This window comes from Sapajus apella, unplaced genomic scaffold (assembly GCF_009761245.1).
Source record: "Sapajus apella isolate SASKATOON/1434 unplaced genomic scaffold, GSC_monkey_1.0 scaffold12, whole genome shotgun sequence".
In the NCBI taxonomy this organism is placed as follows: Eukaryota; Metazoa; Chordata; class Mammalia; order Primates; family Cebidae; genus Sapajus; species Sapajus apella.
The window spans coordinates 5,881,511-5,902,524 of record NW_022436952.1 but is presented as its reverse complement, the minus strand read 5'-3'; the positions used below and the strand labels follow the sequence as shown (position 1 = coordinate 5,902,524).

The following is a 21,014-nucleotide window of genomic DNA, read 5'->3' as shown; positions in this document are numbered from 1 at the left end:
AAGGCATCCAGTTGATGAACAAGTCACTGAAGCACTTTTTGCAGACCTGGGGCAGAAGTCATGGGTTCATGACCCAGCTCTGACCTTCCAAGGCAGCTGCTGAGCCTGGAACCCAGCCCTTCCCCTGTTCTTAGACCCATGAGAACATGGAACACGGATGTTCTTCCTCTTTGAGGCCCCAGACTGGTTCCTGACGTGTAAAAATCATTTGATAAAGACATAACTGCTACTGAAAGCAAACCCAAGGGCTTTAGCACCTCGACTGGCCAGACCTACTGGGTGGGAAATTCAAGAGGTCTGCCTGCTCGGGGCTGAGTGGCTGCTTTCTATCTGTTCTAATGACCGCCACATCACAAGTCATCTGCGACCACTTACATGTCTGCATCTCCAGAACCTCTCTGCATGTGGGTGCCCCAGGTATCCCCTACTTGCCCAGTGTCTACCTCCCATGGTCACAGTCCCCTGCTACTGAAGGCTCTACCCACCCCCTACCCTACCCCCAGCCACAGAGGGCACAGACGGAGCGCAGATGGAACAGGTAAGTTTTATTTGGACTTTCAACTTGTTCAGAGAGCACAGGGGCCCCCGCCTCCCCTCTCCAGGCCCCCTTCCCCATTTCCCCTCCCTGGGGACAATCAGGGTTCAATGACAAGTGTCCTTTGCCCCTTCCCTGCCCAACACACCCCTTCACTCCCCTGTTCTATGGAGGGGAGGGGTGCGGGGAGGTGGGGCCTGGAAGAGTTGGATCAGAGCGGGACATGCGCTATCAGTAGCAGCCACTGCTCCTCGCCTGGAGCTGAGACCTGGGAGAGGCGCGCAGTGGAGGGGGGTGGATTCATTGTGGGGTAGTAGGTTTTCGCCATAGGAGGCTCCCTACCTCAGCCGTGGGGACCCCCTGGCCTCCTGCTTACCCGTCCTTCTGAGGGTATGACTCTGAGGTAGATTTCACAGAGGAAATGTAGCTGGGTGGGTGGGGTGTGGGAAGGGGTTAGCTCTTTTGAAGTTGATCTCCACAGCACCCTGGGCCTGTCCTCAGGTTCTGGCCTGGGAGGCAGGGGCTGATGACACCCACCCAGCTAACAGAGGCTGAGTCACACAAGGGCTCCAGGGCACCTGTGGTGTCAGGGGCTCCGTGGAATAAGGGTTGAGGGGTCATCTGCCTTGATGATCTGTGCCTCAGTACCAGAGGTGCCAGAAGGAGGGCATGGGCCTGGGAGGCTGGAAGACAGTCCCCTGGCCATAGGGGCACGGTGCAGGGCTCTGGCTCTCTGAGAAGCCTCTTTTGGCTAGATCTTCCCAGTCCTCCAGAATCCTCCCTCTCTGCTCCTCCCCTCCCTTTTTGCCAGAGTGGACAGAACAGGAAAGGGAGGACAGGGCTGGCCTACGGGGAATGGCAAGGAACAAGATGCCTTCCTCCCCCAGTGGGGGCCCATGCCATGAGCCCTAAGCTGGCCACGGGATGGAGATACTTGAGTCAGTGCACAGAGCAGGCCCTGGGACCCCAAAGACAGCCTGTGGGTGTTCCCCAGACAGAGCCTGGTCTAAGAAACATGGACATTTGGGGAGGGGTAGAGGAGCTCCTGGAGTCCTCTAACACCTTCTCCCCACTCCAGGCCCAAGCACTAGATACCTTCTTGGATCCAATTCTGTTTAAGAACAGACAGGCAGAGGGAGAGGACTGGGAGGGGTATGCTGTCCCCATCCCAGCCCAAGTCCCCACCTCCGAAGCGGAAACCAGGAGCGTCGGGGGAGCCTTGGCTAACCTCCCAGGAAGAGCCAGAGCTGAGTGGTGCCTGGACCAGGGAAGACGGCACACACGTTGACTCGGTAGCTAGTGGAGGTATCTGGGGGTCGCAAGGGGCAGGGGCCCCCCACGAGATTCATGCAGCATTCAAAGTGAGTGTTTGGGGTGATAGGAGAGGACAGAGAAACAGCCAGTGAGTCGGGGTGGCGGCCTAGATCTTGCTGTTTTCCAGGTGGGAGTCAATGTGTTTGATGAGGGCATCATCTGGGTACCCGACAGGGAAACCCAGCTGGCAGAGGGGACAGCTGCGGATGTCAGAGCCCACTGTCTCCATAAGCAACTGTGGAGAGAGAAGCAAGTCACTTATCGTCCCCAGCCCCCACCATGGTCCCCACATCCCAGCCTGCCCTGTCCAAGACCCAGGGAGGGCTGTGGCATGCAGGAGGGGTCTGGGCACCCTTTCTCCAGCACCATCCTCCCCCACACCAGCTCAGTGTCCACCCCCCTGCCCAGGGACAGGGTCCCCAGGAGGCAGGTATGAGAGAGCCACTGCTCAGCTTGCCAGGACATCTGTAGTAATGAGGGAAGCCAAGACCCAGACATGCCCCCAGAGTGACTAAGAGACAGCTCCCAGATCACTCAAAGCAATGGACAATCCTAAACAATGTACAACCCCAAAATAATTTTCTGTCTGGCTTTGGAGTATATTTTGGTCTTTCCAGGTTGCAAGGGGTGGCTCTGACATTCAGGGAACTCATTATTTCTGTGAAATAACAGAGCCCTGAGATAGGCTTCTGTCTTCTAGGACAGATAGAAAAGGGAAAGGGCTCTGAGGCCAGAAGGAGGGAGCTGGACCAACAGGCCTGTTCCTTTGTTGGCTGGTGGCCGGCTGTGGTCAGTAGCCACCATCACCATGGCCAATATAATAACAGATGCTTGAGCCAAGCACTGTGCCAACCGCTTTAAGCTCACTGCCTGCTTCTTAAGAACCCTGTAAGATAATCAGATACTATCATCATCGTTCCCATTTTGCAGATGAGAATACTGAAGATCAGAGAAGATAAGTAACTTGCACGAGGTCCCACAGCTATTAAGTGGTGGAATTTGGAATCAAAGGCTGGACTGTCACTCCAAAGACCATATCCTTATTCAAGGAAATGAACGAAATCTTCATGGGGCAGGCCCCAATTTCTGGCAATGGAAGGCCACGGGAAAGAGAGGTGAAGGGACCTAGACTGTGGCCAGGGGTCCAAGGAGGGTGAATAGTTTGCGTGCTGACACCCAAAAGGGGCACCCAACAGAGGGTGGGGCTCTGGGGTCTTCTCAAGCCCTGGGGTGGGTGGAACGCGGGTGCCCCACTCACGTTGATGGATGGCCAGGACTGCGCGTGCTCGGCGTGGGTGTAGGCGGTGGCGGCGGGCGACTCTGGGATGGGGAAGCCAGCGCAGAAGGACGCACAGCGGATGGTGCCCACCTCTGGGCTGGGCGGGCTGGTGGGCACAGCCCATTCGTCCTCCTCCGACGGCTGCTTCTCGAATCGCAGCCGGATGCCCTCGAAGGCGCGCCGCGGGCTGAGTGGCCTGCCGGGGCCGTAGAGCTCGCCGCCGCCGTAGGCCCGGGGCTTGGGGAGCGTGGCCGCCTCGGCCTGCAGCCAGGGCGGGGAGGCGCCCGCGTAGGCCGCGCCCTCCACCAGCTCTGAGTAGCTGCGGCGGCTCTGGAAGCCGGCCTTCACGTGGTGGCTGGGCGGCTTGGCGTAGGCGCGCTCGGCCAGCGTCCTCTCGCCCGGCGGGGGCGGCGGGGGCGGCCGAGGCTGCGGGGCTGGGCAGCTGGGGGGCACCGGGGAGCGGCGCTGCGGGCTGGGGGACTGGCACGGCGGCGGCACCGGCGAGCGGCGCTGCGGGACGGGCGACGGGCAGGAGGGCGAGGCTGGTGAGCGGCGCTGCTGCGGCGAAGGGCATGGGGGCACGGGAGAGCGGCGCTGGGGCACGGGGGACTGGCAAGGGGGGCACGGGGGCGCCGCTCGGGCAGGCGGGGAGGGGGAGGGGCACTGGGGGGCCGGAGAGTGGCGCTGCGACAGCGGCGAGTGCCTCTGGCCTGCAAGAGAAACCAGGACAGGGTGGGGAGACAAAGGTGCAGAGAGAAGACCTCAGAACTGAGGCGCCGGCGTCTTGCCCGGACTCATGCCCACCCACTCCAGGCCACAGGAAAGGAACTAGAGGGTGGTGCCCAGGACCAAGATGGTTGCTATGGCTACCCAGTCTTTCCCGGGGTCCCGCGGCGGCCTCCCCCTGCCCTGCCCCATCTCACCGCCACTCCGGGCCTGCTCCTGCAATAGAGTCCTCAAGATTCTCCCCTGCAGGGAACTCAACTCCCGAAGCCGGCCCAGCTCCTCCGTCAGCTCCGTGTAGGCCAGCGCCAAATTCACCCTGAAGTCAGAGGGCAGTGGCGAAGAAAAGAGGGACAGTGGGTCTACCGCCCCAGCTGTGGAGGAAGAACTGGCTCTGCCCCAGCATCTGGCCCCACCGTGCTACCTCCCACCCGCAGGGCCCTCCAATTCCAATTGCAGAAATCCTCCCTACCTTTTTTTTTTTTTTTCTTTTTTTTTTTTTTGAGACGGAGTTTCACTCTTGTTACCCAGGCTAGAGTGCAATGGCGCGATCTCGGCTCACTGCAACCTCCGCCTCCCGGGTTCAGGCAATTCTCCTGCCTCAGCCTCCTCAGTAGCTGGGATTACAGGCACGCACCACCATGCCCAGCTAATTTTTTGTATTTTTAGTAGAGACGGGGTTTCACCATGTTGACCAGGATGGTCTCGATCTCTTGACCTTGTGATCCACCCGCCTCAGCCTCCCAAAGTGCTGGGATTACAGGCTTGAGCCACCGCGCCCGGCCAATCCTCCCTACCTTTAAGGTCCAGCTCAAAAGCCACCTCTTCCAGGGAGCCTCCCTCTGCATCCTGAGACCCATTCCCTGGGCTAGGGCAGTGGTTATCAGCCTGAGTGCAGGGACAGGGAGCAGAGAGATTCCAAGGGCTCCCTGAATCCCTGCATGCATTAGGCACTATTGGTGGTCTGAACACAGCTCATACAAGTATGAGTGAATGTTTTTCTAATCAGTGCAAAAGCTGTAATGATGAATTAAAGCACAGATTCATCAAAAAGCTGCACTGAATTTATAGTAGCTTCTGCCACTGTGAATTTTCTCAAGCAGTGCATACTAAAAGTGTTATAAGTAGAATCTGTATACTGGGAGTGGGATCCATGAAGAGTCCTCACCTTTGAAAAGGCTGGGGACCCTGTTGCATAGAATAGCTGGTTCCATAAGTGAAGATGGTTCCCTGGCTGGTGGAGGTGCTAACTGATAAACTTCACCCCAAGCCAGCCCCAGTCCATGTGCACTGCTCCTGGCTCGACCTCAGAGCTGCCTCTGGGCTCTTTGTAGCCTTGTCCCTTCCAGGACCTTGCTGTACAAGTCCATCAGGACTTTCACACTGAGATCTTTGGGAACTGTTCACTGCACACTTGCAGGGAGTGCCAGTCACACCAGGCACTTTTCAAAGGCTGCCTTGTTCTAGAACTTTATGGGGAGTTCCCTGATGGTGAGGATTACGTCACTGTATTTATATTCCCAGCACCTTGTCCAGGGCCTGGAACCCAGCAGGTGTTGAGTAAGTGGATGATGCCTTTGAACCTCTCCCTCCATTTTTCTTTCTCCCTCCCTTTCTTCCTCCCTGCTTCCTGTTCAGGTATCTTGGGCACCCACCCTCATGGAGCTGGAACAGACTTGGCAAGGAGCCTCACTCATTTCCTTTTCCGTTCCTTTCTCTCTAGGTCACTTGCAACCCAGAACCACGGAAGGTCATCACTCCACTGCCCTCTGCTTTCTCCTGCTGTGGCCTGCATGGCCCCAGGAGCCCTCTCAGACCTCATGGGAGGCTCTGCCATGCCCTTGGGTCCTGCCTTCATCACTGTTCTAAGTATGGACAGAGTCCTGAATCTCCCTGAAGGCAGAGATCTAGGTTTCTTTGGCTCTCCCAACCTCCAGCTCCAGAAAGGACTCTGGAACTGGGTGGAAGCTGGAGCTGGAAGGAAATACCAGGTGTCACTCCAGACAGATCTCCTTCCAGGGGAGGTCTTGTCTCAGGACACAGAGGTCAAGAGGGCCCAGTTCTAAAGCCTGGAGGATGCTGTCCCCACCCCATAGTGATGGACATGTGGATGGGAGAGTGTGGAGGCAGGTGAGAGGCCAAGCTGATGAATGAGGAAAGGGGTGAGTGAACCTTAGGGGCGTGTGTGTGTGTGTGTGTGTGTGTGTAACCCTAAAGGAGAGGAGGGGAAGTCATGAGGTTAGGGCTTCAGAAGGCAGGGCTCCCTGCTCTGCTCACCGGCTCTTTCTTACTAATCCTGGGGCAGAAACTGCCCCTCCCACAAGACTATTTTTAACCCATTTGGGCCAAAGCCAAATTACTGCAAATGGGCCAAGTCTCTGAGAGACAGCCCTCTTCTTAGGGAGGGAGAGTCCTCACCGCCCATCTGATGGTGGGTAGGGCTAGGCAGGCAGAGGGGAAGGAGTCCCAGAAGCCACTGCTGAGACCCTGCAGCCTCCATCCCATCACATCTCAGCCCTCGTTTTGCTAAATGTGTCCTGTGCCCCCTCACCCTCAGCTTATGGGTGAGGGAAGAAATGGCATCTCCCCCATCAGACTGGGAGGTCCAGGTGTGTCCCACATCAAATCAGGGGCTCCCCAAGGGGAGGCTCCCCCTCCAGACTGGAGGACACCTGAGGGCAAGAGCTCAGACTGGGGGCTTTCGGAGGACAGGATCGTGCTATCCCCTTGGCAGCAGGGTCAGGAGAGGGCTCTGGGCAGGACACGGATGGAGTGTGGTCCTCTGCCCACATAGCCACAGCTTCTCTACCCATCCACTTTCACTGCTGTATCTCAGGTGACAGATACAGGTCGTCATCTTCACACCCCGCCTCAAAGATTTCAGCTGCCATACTCAGTTCCCAGGCCTCTGTCACTCGCCTGCTTGCCTCCCTCCCCTTGTCAGGAGCTACCCCAGTTTCTACCACCCAGCTCCTGGCATCCTTCTCATAGTGAAACAGACAGGGTGGCCGAGAATGGAAGGAAGCAGCCCCTGGCCCAGAATGCCCAGCCCCTCTCCCAGCTCTGCCACCTGGGGCCTGGGGCAGGTGGGTTCTGTCCACCCAGAGCTTCAGGCAACCTTCACAAAGACTGCTAAGTCCCCAGCAAGGTGATCAACCTGACCTCCTCCTGATGCCCTGTGGCCTTTTGGGACCTCCCCCTTCATTGAGTGTCTCTCCCCATGTCAAGATGCAAAGGCCTGGGCCGCTGAAGATGCCATCGACCTCAATGACTCTGAAAACACTGCCAATTCAGTGGAAAAAAAAATCTCGACTTCACAATACAACCAAGTGTTGCACACGTGCGCCTAAATACACATTCCATTTCCTGGCTTCCTGGCCCACACCTGAGTACTTTTTTGCCATCATGACTGTTTGGGAAGAATGGGTCAGGTAAATGGCAGCACATGGCTGCATCTGGATGCCACTGTATTGATTACATGACAGGAGAAAGTGTGGAGCCTTTCAGAACCTGGGAAGCACCCAGAGAGAAAAGAATCAGATGATCTGTATGAGTGCTCACTCCGGGCCAGGCACTCTGCTAAGAACTTTATTCATCTGCACAACAACCCTAAGGCATTGCCACTGTTACCTTCCTTTTATAGATCAGAAAACCGAGGCTTACAGAGGTTAAGTCACTTGACCAAAGTCATAAAACCTACTAGTAATGAAGTTGCTGGCATGGGAGCTCTGGCCCTCTAGACTCCAAAGTCCAGGCTACTGACAATGCTATACCATCCCCCAAAGAACTGGGAAGGAGGGGAGAGGAAAGGCAAGGCAGCAGCAGAAGGGAAAGGCGAAGAGGAGGAGGGGGCTGGGGACCTTGGGAGTGGCCTGGAAGCCCTGAGAATCACCACCACTTCTCTGGGAGGGAAAGGAAGGTGCTAGATACATGTGGAAATGGAAGATCAGAGCGATTAAGAGGCTGGCTCAGGGTCACAGAGTGGCAGTGGCAACAGCAGATTCAAACACAGGCTCTTGGCACCTCAGCCTGCCGAGCTGGCACCTTCAGAGGAGCCAGAGAGCAAATGGCAGAGCTGGCAGGAAGGAGGGCTCCCTGGGCTGCAAATCATTCCACCCTTCATATCCTTTCATTCAGTCTTTCCACGAATAATTTAGGGATCTCACACACTTCTGGAGACGATAATTCTCATTGTACTATTAAAGCAACTGAGATCTGTAAGGTCTACCACCTAAGCGACCTCCTCTGTAAATAGCCTCTTTCCACCCACACCAGCTGTGAAGACATTTGGGCTCTCGCGAGCCCAGTGCTGCCCTGGAGACAGGTGAGGATGCCTCGGGGTCCAAATTCAGGCTAGTGCAGTGTCATTAGAGCTGGGGATGGCCTTGAGGACAGGATTCAAGGAGCCAGGGTCACTCGTCGCTCTAGGAGTGGGGTTGATGTAGCACATGGCTAAGATTGCGGACAGAGTTGAGGGTCAGGATTAGGGTTAGAGTCAGGGATGGGAACAGTAAAAGGGTTAGGATTAGGGTTAGGTTTAAAGCTGTTGGCACATGGTCAGAAACATCATCTGATTCAGAATTGAGAGGGAGACAGAAATCCAGCCTTCCCGGGCCCTTCCATCCTCAAGGTGGTGCCCCAGCCACCTGGCCCCTGTGGGGGAATTTAGGGACCAAACTTTCCACCACCTACAGACACACCCAGCGTCGGTCTTCCCGCCCGACCCTCGGGGAGGGGACCACAGGCACCGGGCCGTGGAGCGGACTTGAGGTTGCGGGCCTCGGGGAGGAGGAAGTTGCTTTGCAACAACTCAGTGCTCCACCACTTCCTTTCAGGCGCCTTGAGCCCCTTCACTCTCCTAGGCCAGGTGGATCCTCAGAGTCCGGCTCTTCATGGCAGCCACTGCCACAAATCCACCAGAGCTGACATGCCGGGTCTAGATACCTTCCCAGATGCGGCTGATCGGAGCCGCTCAGGGGTAGGCCTGGAAACCAGGGTTCCCATGTAGGTGGGGTACTCAGAGGTCCCAGTGTGCCTAGGACTGTCCTGGGTCACACTAGTTGCCCCAGCATAATTATCAGTGTGCCCCCTTTCACTTTCAAAAGTGATCCAGTTTGGTCAACAAATCACATGGTCGCCCTTCATAGAAGGGCCTTCCACCTGAAGACGCTGAACCAGAAACACACCCAGAAGTGCCATCGCCCCATCGCCCCATCTGCTTGGCATCTGCACTGAACTTACTCAACTTCTCAGATTATTTCACTTCTCTGTACCTCAGTTTGCTAATCTGTAAAAGGGGGACAATACCTACATCACATTTGCAGGAATGCAATGAGATTTTGTAGATTCAAACACAGGCTCGCAAAATGTCTGGCATGGACAAAAATAAATAAATAAATAAATAAATCAGGAGCGTGCCCAGGAGACAGGTGAAGAAAGGAGGAAACTCGTTTGAGACTTTTTGGAGACACCAGCCTAGTGGCTTTGGTTTAAGAAGCAGGGAAGATGGGCATTTCCCATGAAAGGAGAGGGTGCCGGCACCAGCTGCCCCACCCTGCTGGCAGGCAAAGCACCAAGGAGTGGGGCTGAAAAAGCCCACGCACCCCTCAGACCCACCTGGAGCCCTTCACCAGCCTGTGTGAGCCCCCAGGCTGCAAGTACTTAGGGGTTAACTCCTATGAGCGCAGCGAGGGTGCCCTGGCCGAAGGAGACTTGAAAGAAAGGAAGTAGGGAGGGTGAGAAGCGTGAGGGGGGAGGCCCTGGGCCCGCTGGTTCTGGGGCAGGAGGCTACGCTCAGGGTATGCGGGGGTCTCCGACTTCCGTCCTGACCCACCCCATGCTGCCCTTGACCTCCGTGCAGAGTTTCCATCCTCTCTCTCGAGTTCACACTTCTTCCCACCACTAACCGCAGCCCACGCAGAGGCTTGTGGGTGGAGAGAGGGGCGGGGTGGGGGGGTGCGGAAAAGGGCCCGGGCTGCAGTGCTGAGCCCCCAACATTGGGAAGAAAGAAAGGCCTGAAGTTTTCTCCTCATTCATACTGGGTCCCCATCTTCTCCCAGATGGACCCTGCACAGATCAGCCCACCCGCCCTTGCTGGGCCCTCATTCCTGTCCCAGACCCCCTGTGCCCTCAGAAATGTCATCCCCCTCAAGAAGCGCCCCCCCCTGCAATTTCCCCTCCCTCTCAGCACAGCCGCACCCTCCAAAAGCCCCAGGCCAGGGAGTGGGCCCAGAGAGGAGGGGGCTGTGGGTGCTGCGCCTGCCACCTGGGCTGGGGCCCCCAGGGGTCTTTACCTCCCTGTGTATCCTCAGGAGCAGGGCGGGCTCTGCTCCCACTGCCTCCCTCATCACTGCCTTTGGCCTCTGCGTGACCCCCAGTGGCTCCTCCTCTAGGGCAGTTTGTCCCCCTGGGCTCTGTCCCCAGGAGCTGGGCTTCCTGGAGGGTAGCGGTCTGGCCCTGTCTGGTCTGGGTGTCTGTTTTCAAGAGAACATTAATGACCAGAACCTGTGGGCCAGGGGCTGGGAGGGGAGGGACTGGGAAACCCTGAGGCTGGGACTAGGATGCAGGGAAGGGAATTAATAGAGATTTGGGGGTTGGGGGTTAACCTTGAGGACTCCTGCAGTAAAACTGGCTGCCCTGGAGGTGTACGGACCAGGACAGGTGGGCACCTGTCGCCATAACAGAAGACTCCCAGCTAAGCGTGGGCTGGACTCAGGAACTGCGTGTCCCCTCCTCAGCCTTCACGCCCTGGTCCTCCTCACCCCAATCACACCCCCAGCCTGGATCATCCAGCCGCTGCACTCTCGCCACTCCCAGAAAAGCCTACTTGTAAAACTCCCTCCAGCCTGGAGAGTCAGGTGGAAGCAGAAGGAAGAAGGGTACCAGTGGGGAAGAGGAGCTGAAAGCAAGTGACTGAGCTTCCTGCGGGGGGAGAACAGAGGAGGGAGCCCTCGGGAAGCAGCCTATTACCAAAAGGAGCTGAGTTTATAAGAAAATAAAACTACTGGGGGAGTGAAGACTTCCTGAGAATTAACGCTTGTCAAACCAGGGCTATCCAGAGATCCTCGCCCGGCCTGAAAGGAAGCGTGTGGCTGGGCAACAGGGCCTGGCTGGCTCCAGATGCAGAGATCTGGGAGGCCGAGGCAGAGCTACCACAGTGAAGGCGGGGAGGAGCCAGGAGATGGCCTCTGGTAAAGCTGCAGGGCCAGGTCCCAGGCAGAGCCTAGCTCCCTCCAGCCAAAGGGCCTGAGGAGGGCAAGTACCTTGCGGGAGGGAGGGAAGGGGCTGCGCTGGCCAGAATGGGCAGCGTGGATGATGTGGCCTCCTAGCCCCCTATGGGGTGGGCTTCCTTTCACTCACACAACACAACCTTGGCCCCTGGTGAGCCACTGCCCCTTCTCTGCCTCTGCCCACCTCCTCACCTTCCTCTCCCGTCTCTCAGCAATGACTGGCCCCTGAGCCCATGAGGGAAGCTTGGGATCCAGAGAAGTAGAGTCAAGTCAGTAAAGAAAGGCCCCTGGGATTCAAAGCCTGAAGAGCCAGACTCCAGCCCCACCAGAATGTCCTCCCTTGGCGGTCTACAAACTTGGGGAGCTTCACTGCTGGTCTGATAAGAGGGTACTGGGCTAAGCGACCCACAAAGGGCCCTACAGCATGACTTCCGGGGCAAGCTAGGATTCAAGAATGTGTGTGTGGGATGTGTGTTCCAGGTCTGGGCACACGGCTACAATGGGCCCAAACCCCAGCCACAAGCTAGGGTGGACCCTCTCCACTAAGGCCTAGCTGAGGAGTCCCACCCACTAGTCCCACCAACTGCGTTCTCACCACCTCCCTAGCTATCACAGCTCCACCCAGGCCTTCACCTTAAGGTGGGGAGGTATGAGAGGGGTAGCCCCACTTGGCCAGAGGTTGGGAGGAAGATGAGGAAGAAGCCTGAGCAGGAGACCTCTGGAGCCCCGGAGCTGGGTATGCTGCTGTGCAGTGGAGGGTTAGTTCCTGACCCTCTTTGAGCCTCAGTCTTCCCCTCCCATTAGAGTAGGGAGTCTGTGCCACACAGATCATCTTAGGGGAGAGGACTTAGGCGGAAAGAGGTTTGAGCTCTGTTTCTCAGAAAGTGGGAGAGGGTAAGTTCAGTGCGGATGTGAAAGGCACCAGGCTTCACTGTTGCCGGGTGGCTGCTCATCCCTCCCTTGCTGCCCAGTGCCCCTGGAGGCCCCAGAGCCAGGCTCCTCACTGACACAGCTCCCTTGCCACTCCCTGCTACCCCTTTCTTGGTAGGATTCCAGGGAGCACCCCAGCAGAGCAGATTCTAACTCCCCACCCCACAGCTGTGTGAACCCATGGACGCCTCTCCTATCTCTCAGCCTCACGTCTCTCTCTCCCAAGATCAGCAGACAAGGCCCAACAAATCCCAACAGACACCAACTCCCTCTTCCTCACTAAGGAGGGGAGGATGAACCCAACTGGCTGGGCTTTGTCACTGGAATAGAAAATGGGGCCCTATGGAGGCCCAAAGCTCAGTAGGGAACACATGCAGCAGCAAAGCAGCCGAGTATCACTTAGCCCCGGCATCCCAGAAGAGATGGGCTCGGGCCCCAGAGGAAAGAAAAGATCCCAATCACTCTTCTTCTTTAGAAAGAAAGAAAAGAAAAAGAAAATTAAAAAAGAAAAGATCCCAATCACAATCACTCAAGGACCCCAACTCCCAGGAGTTCGAGACCAGCCTAACATGGAGAAACCCCATCTCTACTAAAAATACAAAATTAGCTAGGCGTGGTGCATGCCTGTAATCCCAGCTACTCAGGAGGCTGAGGCAGGTGAATCACTTGAGCCTGGGAGGCAGAGGTTGCAGATCACACCAAGGCACTCCAGGCTGGGTGACAAGAGTGAAACTCCCTCTCAGGGGAAAAAAAAAAAAAAAGAACCCCACTTCTTTCCTATGAAGGATGCAGAGCAACAGCAGCCCACACGCCACACCCCTGAGGGCTGGGGGGAGAGGTCTCCCAAACAATACAGAGGGACAAAAGGCAAACCTAGGGGGACCAGGGTTAGGGTTACTGATGTGACTTACTGATCATCCCCAACTCTTTTCACCCATGCCATGTCCCGCTCCGACTGGTTGGAGGCCAGATCCTAAAGAATAAGATGGAGAGGTCAGAGCCCAAGCTCACCCCTGACAGGGCCCTTCTCTACCTTTCGCTGGGCCAGTCTGCACACAGTGGGGAAGGCCCAGCCCTGGACCTCCAAAGGCTATTCCAGGCCCCTGCATTTACCTGGGCTCGGGTCTCCTGCAGCTGCTTCAGCTCCCCCTGCAGCCGCTCGCATTCAGCCTGGAGCTGCTCCTCCCGGAGCTGAGCCCCCCGGGCCTCTCCCTGCGCGGCCTCCAGAGCCTCTTCTAGCCGCCGCCGCTCCAGGTCACTCACACTGGGCGTGGAGCCCGGCCAGCCTGCTGTTGGGGGAGAGGACATCAGGTGGGCTTGGCTGCCTCCTCCAGCTCCCAGAGTACAGAGTGAAACAGGGGAGGATGCAGCATGGGGGATCCAAGAGAGAAGCCAGGACAGCTAGCCAAGGAGGGTGACCCAGACAAGGGCAGTGAGAAAAGATGGGCTGAGCCACATTTCTAATCTTCCTGGAGGCCAGGAAAAAAATAAGACGGGCTCTTGAAGGCCTTACTGGCCAGGCTCAAGTCTAGAGCATCTTCAGGGGCCTCTCCTAGTCACAGCCAGAGACGGGCAGTGGGGGGACTCTGGGTGAGGGTGCCCTCTGCTGGCAGGCACAGGAATTGCAATGAGGTGATCAGGAATGCCCGAGATAGAAGGGGAGAAATTAGGGTAACAGTGGGTGATGTAAGGGGACAGTGCGGAAGGGACGAAGGGGAGATTATGGAGATATAGACTGTATTACAAATGGGATGATAAGTAAGCAGGAGATGTCTAGTAATGTTGAAATAGGGGCTGAGGACTAGGAGGTAAGTCGGGGTCACTGAGATCTCACCATGACTCAAGCCAGATCCCCCTCTCAGTGCCAGGTAGTGCAGGTCCAGATCAGCACAGGGCGGGGTGGGGGCTGCCGGCGGGCTCAGGTTGGAGAAGGCTGCATCCCGGAGGCCTTGCTGTTGCCGCAGCTGCTGCTCCAAACCACAGATCTGGCGCAGGTGCGTCTCCACCAGGGCCCTCTGGAGAGGAAGACAGGTGAGGGTCTGCACAGACCCAGGACGTCCCCATGTCTGGAGAGGCCCCAGGTCACACATCCCAAGGCCACTCTTCAAGTGGCCTGGAGTGCGAAGTCTCATCTCTCAGCCACCGAAATGCAGCTCTTGCAGGCTGTTGCCCCTGGCGAGGTCAAGTTAAAGCCTCTGCTCTGTCATTAACACACAGGGACACTTAACACTCAGCCACCTGTTCGAAGGCCAACCCCCCTCGGGAGCATCAGAACTTCTATTTGCATACGTGACAGGAACTTCTGGGTTTCACTCACCTCATCCATAAAATGGGGATAGCAGTCCACACTCACCTCTTAGGGTTGTTTTGAGAATCAAAATGAGTTCATATACACCAGGTGAAAAGAACAGTATCTGGCACACCGTAAGTGCCGCATACATATTTGTGATTATGAAGGCAAAGCATCTATACATGAATGCCCCGTCACCCTCACCACAGCCTGTCAAGGGTGTGATTATTTGCCCCACTTTTCAGAGGAGGGATGGAGGCTAAGTTTTTTTTTTTTTTTTACTCATCTGAGAGGCTAAGTAACTGAAGTTATGGCTTGGGGTTGGCTGAGGCTGAGACCATGTCTCCAGAATTTTTTTTTTTTTTTTTTTTGAGACAGGGTCTCGCTCTATCACCCAGGCTGGAGGGCAACGGCTCAATCTTAGCTCACCAGAGTTTTGATCTCCTGGACTAAAGTGATCCTCCCACCTCAGCCCCTGAGTAGCTGGGACCACAGGTGTGCACCACCACACCTGGCTAATTTCTTATTTGTATTTTTGGTAGAAATGGGGTTTTGCCGTGTTGCCCAGGCTGGTCTCAAACTCTCTGACCTCCCAAAGTGCTGAGATTACAGGCGTGAGCCACAATACCTGGCCTGTCTCCTGATTTTGACCTGCTCACGGGCACAGCCACACCCTGACTCACACCCAAGGGCAGGCCCATCCTTGTAGTCACACACTCCTGGTCACCTCTGCCCTCACCCTCACACCCTCCCCAGGGCAGTGCTCACAGGCAAAGGGTCACCCCAGTGTGAGGGCCAAACATACACACAGAGACAGAGGTTCCCACGGGCCACTGCATGGCCAGGATGCGCACAGTCACTGCAACATGGATAACACACACAGTCTTCCTCACGAGGCCAAAGAGGCGGGCACTCACAGACACACGTGAACACAAGCAGGGCACACACAAGCAGTGTATGACAGATGGGGGGGCATACTGTCACAGCCTAGAATGCTCACGCATAGAGTTACACGCACACACACAACCAGTTACACATCCTCAAGCACCCCCAGCTCCCCAGGACTCACCATCTCCCCCAGCTCCGTCTCCAAGTCACTCTTCTCCACACAGAGTTTCTCGTAGGCCTGGATCATCTCTCCAAGCTGTTCTTCCTGCTCCTTGTTCTTCTGTAACTGGATGGGGCCCAGAGGGGCCCGCCGCAGGGTCAGTCCCACACTGGACTTGGGGCTGGGGAGCTCCCTGTACCTCCCCACCCCCACCCCCGGCACCCTATGGAGGTGCAGGAGGAGCTGCAGCTGGTCTTAGGGAGGACCTGACCATCTCTCATCAACGGGGCAGAGGCCAGATCCTGGGGGGTGTGGAGAAAAGGGTATCAGAAACAGACAAGAGCAAGATGCTCAGGGGGTGCGCCCAGCCTGGGAGGCTCACCTCATGCTGGAACTGGTTGAGCCGTTGCTGCAGGCTGACCTTTTCCACCTCCAGCAGGGAGCCATCCTTGATTTCATACAGAGAAAAGCCGTGCTCCTCTCCAAAGTCACTGATCAGTGGGTACTACAGTGGGGTAGGGCTTCAGGAAAGCATGTTCCCAGGTGCCCAGCCCAGGCCTCAGCCTGGCTGTGACCCCAACTCCACAACCTGCCCCAGACCCTTGACCCTCCTTCTCCTTCGCTAGTCGGATCCCAATTCCCATGGACCCTCAAGCGTCTCCCACCAACCAGATCTGTTTTAGATCCCAGATCCAGCCCTTCCGAAGCCGACAGGGCCGAGTCCCCATCCAGAACAGCCACACCTCTCATGGGAGACCCTCAAGTTCCTAAGAGTCTGCACCATGACCCCTCTTTCAGATCCGTGGGATCTGCCAGATTTCCAGTCCCCCTCCTCACCCCACACACTACCAGGTGCCCTCCCCTCCAGGTTCTGACCTTGATCTCGTAGACTTTGAGGCGGCGGCGGAGGGTGGCGTTCTCCCTCTCCAGGCCCCCCAGCCGTTCCTTGATGTCTCCATAAGCAGTGATGAGGGCAAAGTGGGAAGCAGAGCACATGTCGCCCGCGAGAGAGGGATCTCCGGGACCATCCAGCCACACCTCGCTGGGCCCCAGGGCCTCCTGCGTCAGGATGCTGATGTCGTCCTCGAACATGGACTCCATGGTGACCACTGGGCCCCGGCCCACACGGGGCCTCCTGGGAGAAAAGGAGCAACCGTGGACAGGGCCATCTGTCTAGGGCTTGCCCCTGGTACCCCTCTCCCTGGCTCCACACACCCTGGTCCGGCTGCGATGCAACCCAAAACCAGAAGCTTCCTACTCAGAGCTCAGCGGGGACTCCCATGGCCCCTTCCGAGACTCCTCAGCCCCATCCTCTCTGCCGCCTTAGGGAAAAGGGGCTGAAACACGTGAAGACCCCACTGCCAGGGTGTTCTCAAGTAGAGACAAGTAAATCAGGTCGGCAGCACGGACAGGCTCCTGCCAGAACCCAGGGAGACCTGTGGATGGAAGAGGGCTGCCTTCCCAGCCGAGCCCGGCCCGGTCCTCAGCGCTTCTCCACCCCAGGCCTCACTTCCCCAAATACCTCGCCGCCCAGCTCCTCAGCCCGGGCCTCTGGCACCCCAGCTTCTCCCCAAGGAAGGCCCAGAGCTGCGCGAGGGTCGGCTGCTCCACAGTCCGCACGCCCTCTGCTGCACCCCCGCCCAACTTCCCCGCTTCCGCCCGCAGGATCCCAGAGTTCAGGAAAAGGAAGCGCCTCCCCCGGACGCACCGGGGCTGTGGCAGCCGTCCAGGATCCCTTGACCCCTGACCTGGGACCCACAGGAAGTCCTTGGTTAAGTGTCACGGGGCGCAAACTGCAGAAGGGGGCCTAGGTGGAGGGGGACGCAAACGAATTCCCAAGGCGGTCTCAGGGTGCCCGCGCGCCAGGAAATGGGGAAACCTACTAGGAGGCAGGAATGACTCAGCCTCCCGAAAGCAGGAGTAGGCAGTGAGGGGGTGCGTGTGTACTTCTTGCAGGCCTGGTTATGAATGTGTGTCTGGGGTTGGCGTATGTGGGGGAGTGTGCGTCTGTGAATGAGTGTAGGTGTGTCAGTCAATGAGTGCCTTCGGGGGCGCAGGGGCGTCGGGACGGAGTGGGACAGCGGCCGGGAGGCTGGTGTGTGTGCACGCGTGCGTGAGCGCGTGGGCAGGGTGGCACGTTCGGGCCGCGTGTCACGTGAGAAGCGAGGGGACTGTCCGAGGTGTGTGCGCGCGCTGGAGCGTGTGTGTGCCCCGGAGAGGGGGCTCAGCGGGGAGCTGTGAGTTCAGACAGCGGGGGCCCCCAGGCCGGGCTGCAGGAGCTTGGGGTGCAAAGGGCTCCGGCGCAGGCTCCGATCCAATCCCCCCCCACCACCACCCACAGCCCCATCTAAGTGCCAGGGAAACGCGTGTGACTGGGTCTGAGTGAGGAGTGTGTGCGCGCGTTTGTAGGGCCGGCCCCACCTTTAACCCTTTCCTTTCCACGCCATCCCCTCCCCCAGCTCCGCGCGCCAGCGCTCACCACACCCCCCAGACCCCCGCCCGCCCCGCTGCGCCCACCCCGCTAGCCAGGCTGTTCCTGGGGCCCTTCCACCAGTGTCTCCTTCCTCCGCATTCTTCTCCGGGCCCAGCGCCCGAGTGAGCGCAAAGGAAGGCGGCTGGGGAAGAGGTGAGTGCCTGGGTCTGCCCAGGCCCCTCCTGCGGCCCCTTTAAGAGCCGCCCTTTAAACCCCGTTCGCTCGGCCGACAGAAATTGTCGCCCCTCCCCTCTCGGGGGCCGAGACCACGCAGCCCCCTCCCCCACAGCCGACCGAGCCCGGGGCCCCCGGACACTCTCCCGGGGCCTGGGAAGGGGCTCCGGGGGCGGCGCGGCCTGAGGAGCGGCGGCGGAGGGAGATGGGAGGGGATGCGAACGGCCGACGCCGGACCCTTCCCCTTCCAGACATCCCTTGCGCTGCACGTCGCCCTCCCGCCGTCTCCTCCTGCCCACCCCGCGACCCCCGGGGCTGGGCCCGGTCGCCGCTCCCCTCCCCCCGTCCTAGCCTCAGCCGGGGACTCACAGCTGCTGCCGGTTCCTGCTTGTAATCGCAGCTTACCCCCTCCGCCTGCTCCCTCCCCAAACGGGCACCAGTGCCCCCACCCCCCTGGCACCGCGCTCTGCTCCTCGCCCTGTCGCCGCCGCCGGGTCTCTCCCCACCCCCCACCCCTCCCCCCCCCCCCCTCCCTCCCGCCCGCCCCGCTCCTCCTCCGCCGCCGCCGCCTCCTCCGCCTCCTCCTCCCCGGCTGCTCCGGCTTTCTCCAGCTGGGAAGGCGCCCCGGACCCCGCCGCTGCCACCACCACGTGGCAAGGGGCAGCGGCCCCCACGATGCATCTCCTCCTGGCAGCGCTCCCGGAGCCCACCGGGCTCCCTGCGGCGGCCGCTGCCCGCGCTGGCGCCCCCTCCCCGACGCCTCCCGGCGCAGTGTGGCGTGGTGGCGTGTGTTAGGGGCGTCTGCGGTCGGTGCAGGGGCTCCGCTGGTGCTTTGATTGTTTGGGTTGTTTAGTTCAGGACTGTATATTTGGAGGTTTTTTTTTTTTTTTTTTTTTGGTCTTTGAGCTTTTGAGAAGGAAATCATTAGATCTACTCTTCGTTGCTCTTGGAAAAGGGGACATTGCTGTGATAAATACATTGAACATAGGGTGCAGAGAGATTAATGCTGTAACTTCTATGGAAGTAAGAGTGAACTAAGGAAGTCAAAGATTCATTCAGGAAGAAGGACAGCAATCCTCCCCGCACACCACTTCCCGGCCACCCACAAGTACCCACAGGTCAGGGCAATGAAGAAACAACAGATTTCACCCTATGCACAAAGATTATTTGAGCACCTGCCAAACTGCTAGGCAAGAAAAACAAGTTTTTTGCACTTTCCTGCTGTGTGACCTTGGGCAAGTTACTTTAACCTTTCTAAGTTGGAGATCTTGCCCCACCTAAGCACTCTCATGGAGGAAGAATGGGGATCAGAACCAAATGCGGCCTGCGAATGCTCAGGAAGTGTTAACGAGCCATTTCGAGTATTCCCTGATGGGTTAAACAATGTGGACAGAGGCATGGTCAGCCTAGCTGCAGGTAGGGAATGATCAGGAGAACCCTGGAGGACTCTGGCTAAAGAGCATCCTCTGTGGACAGCGGGGCAAACCTTGGAAGCAGGGGATAATTGGAGCGGAGCAGGGGCTTTTGGCAGATTCAGCCTTTAGCTGCGAAGGCTGCTAGGAACCTGAGCCTACCTTTTTGGCTCCTGAGGTGGGAGGGTGGGAATCTCCAAGGGGGAGGATGGAAAAAAAAGGTTTCTTGCTCTCTGTGAGCTTTGGGAAGCAGCAGCTGCCATCTTTCCTCACTGCTGGGAGAAGGTTGGACTGACAGGTGAGCTGCTCCTAACAGGAGAGCCAGCCAGAGCTCTAGACTCCTCTTCATAGAAGGGGATTCTCACTGCCTTCCTTCCTCCTCCTCCTGCTGGGTTCCCTTTCAGTCCTTCCTGCCAGCACCAGCTCCCTTTTGTAGTCCAGAACAGGAAGGCAGGTCAGCCACTTACTCTCTGAAACACTAGCTTTCTCTGAGCTGTGAGGTATCCCATCTACCCTCTAGATATGAAGGCAAACCAGCAGGGACATCTGTCACCCCACTAATCCCAAGGGCTAGGCAGATGTTCCTTTCCCTAATACTCCCCAAGATCTCCTCTGAAGCAAGGGACCAGGCGGAAGATTGGAGGCTAGGCTAGGAGGTATGGGGTTGTCTCTGGGACCCTTGGTGACCATGGACTTGGCCACAAACAGGACCCATGAGACCAACTGTCAAGCCCTTTCTCACTGGAGATGGTAATGGGTCCCAGGTCCCTCCGAGCACACAGTCTCTGGGATGATTCGTCAGCCCCTGCTGCTGCTCGGATGCTCAGGGCCTAATTGAGTCACCTATCAGGGTGCAGTCACATGGTTCTGTCCTTGGTTCTAGTGGTTGGTGGCAAAAGTCCAACAGAGATTAGGCCTGGTTTAGGTGCCCTAAAATCCTCCCCCTCCTCCAATCTGGACGTGATCTCATTGCATTCTCTGTTTCTAGTTCTGCTGCTCATACCAGGCAGTTCTGAGAGCAGGGATTATATCCCATCCATCCTTGTATCCTCAGGTGCCCTGAGGGTTGGTACCTGCTCATTATATATTTATTCAGCAAAGATTTATTGAATACCTATTATGTGCTGGGTGCTGAGAATACAGTGCTGAACATGTCTCTAACAGGTGTACATGTCTCTTGCTCTCGTGGAGCTTGCAATATGGTAGAGAAGTCAGAAAAATAAAAAGATGAATAAGTAAAACCACTGGAAATTGTGATAAAGGGCCGGGCGCAGTGGCTCATGCCTGTAATCCCAACACTTTAGGGGGGCTGATGCAGGCGGATCACCTGAGGTCAGGAGTTCCAGACCAGCCTGACCAATGTGGTGAAACCCTGTCTCTACTAAAAGAACAAAAATTAGTTGGTGTGTCGTTGTGGGTCCCTGTAATCCCAGCTACTTGGGAGGCTGAGGCAGGAGAATCACTTGAACCCAGGAGGTGGAGGTTGCAGTGAGCCGAGATCACACCATTGCACTTCAGCCTGGACGACGAGTGAAACGCCATTTCAGAAAAAAAAGAAAAAAGAAATTGTGGTAAAGAATAAGAAGAAACACCAAGGGGCAGCACTA

The 21,014-nt window shown here is 57.4% G+C and overlaps 1 protein-coding gene across 5 annotated transcripts; it reads right to left on the bottom strand.

Moving 5' to 3' along the window:
• Nucleotides 1–525: 525 nt before the first annotated feature.
• On the bottom strand, nt 526–18,509 carry TBKBP1 (TBK1 binding protein 1). Of its 5 annotated transcripts, XM_032279837.1 has the most exons (11): nt 18,365–18,509; nt 16,225–16,483; nt 15,731–15,853; nt 15,370–15,474; nt 13,845–14,025; nt 13,124–13,299; nt 12,922–12,983; nt 4,649–4,739; nt 4,052–4,170; nt 3,108–3,838; nt 526–2,084 (listed from the first exon to the last, which is right to left on the bottom strand). In XM_032279837.1, exons 2-11 carry the CDS (start codon nt 16,447–16,449, stop codon nt 2,059–2,061), a joined length of 1,839 nt encoding a protein of 612 aa, XP_032135728.1. In that variant the 5' UTR covers nt 16,450–16,483; nt 18,365–18,509; the 3' UTR covers nt 526–2,058. The 5 variants fall into 5 exon arrangements, with proteins under 5 accessions (XP_032135728.1, XP_032135724.1, XP_032135727.1 ...); XM_032279833.1 differs by lacking the exon at nt 4,649–4,739; XM_032279836.1 differs by lacking the exons at nt 4,649–4,739; nt 18,365–18,509 and adding an exon at nt 17,097–18,301.
• Nucleotides 18,510–21,014: the final 2,505 nt, after the last annotated feature.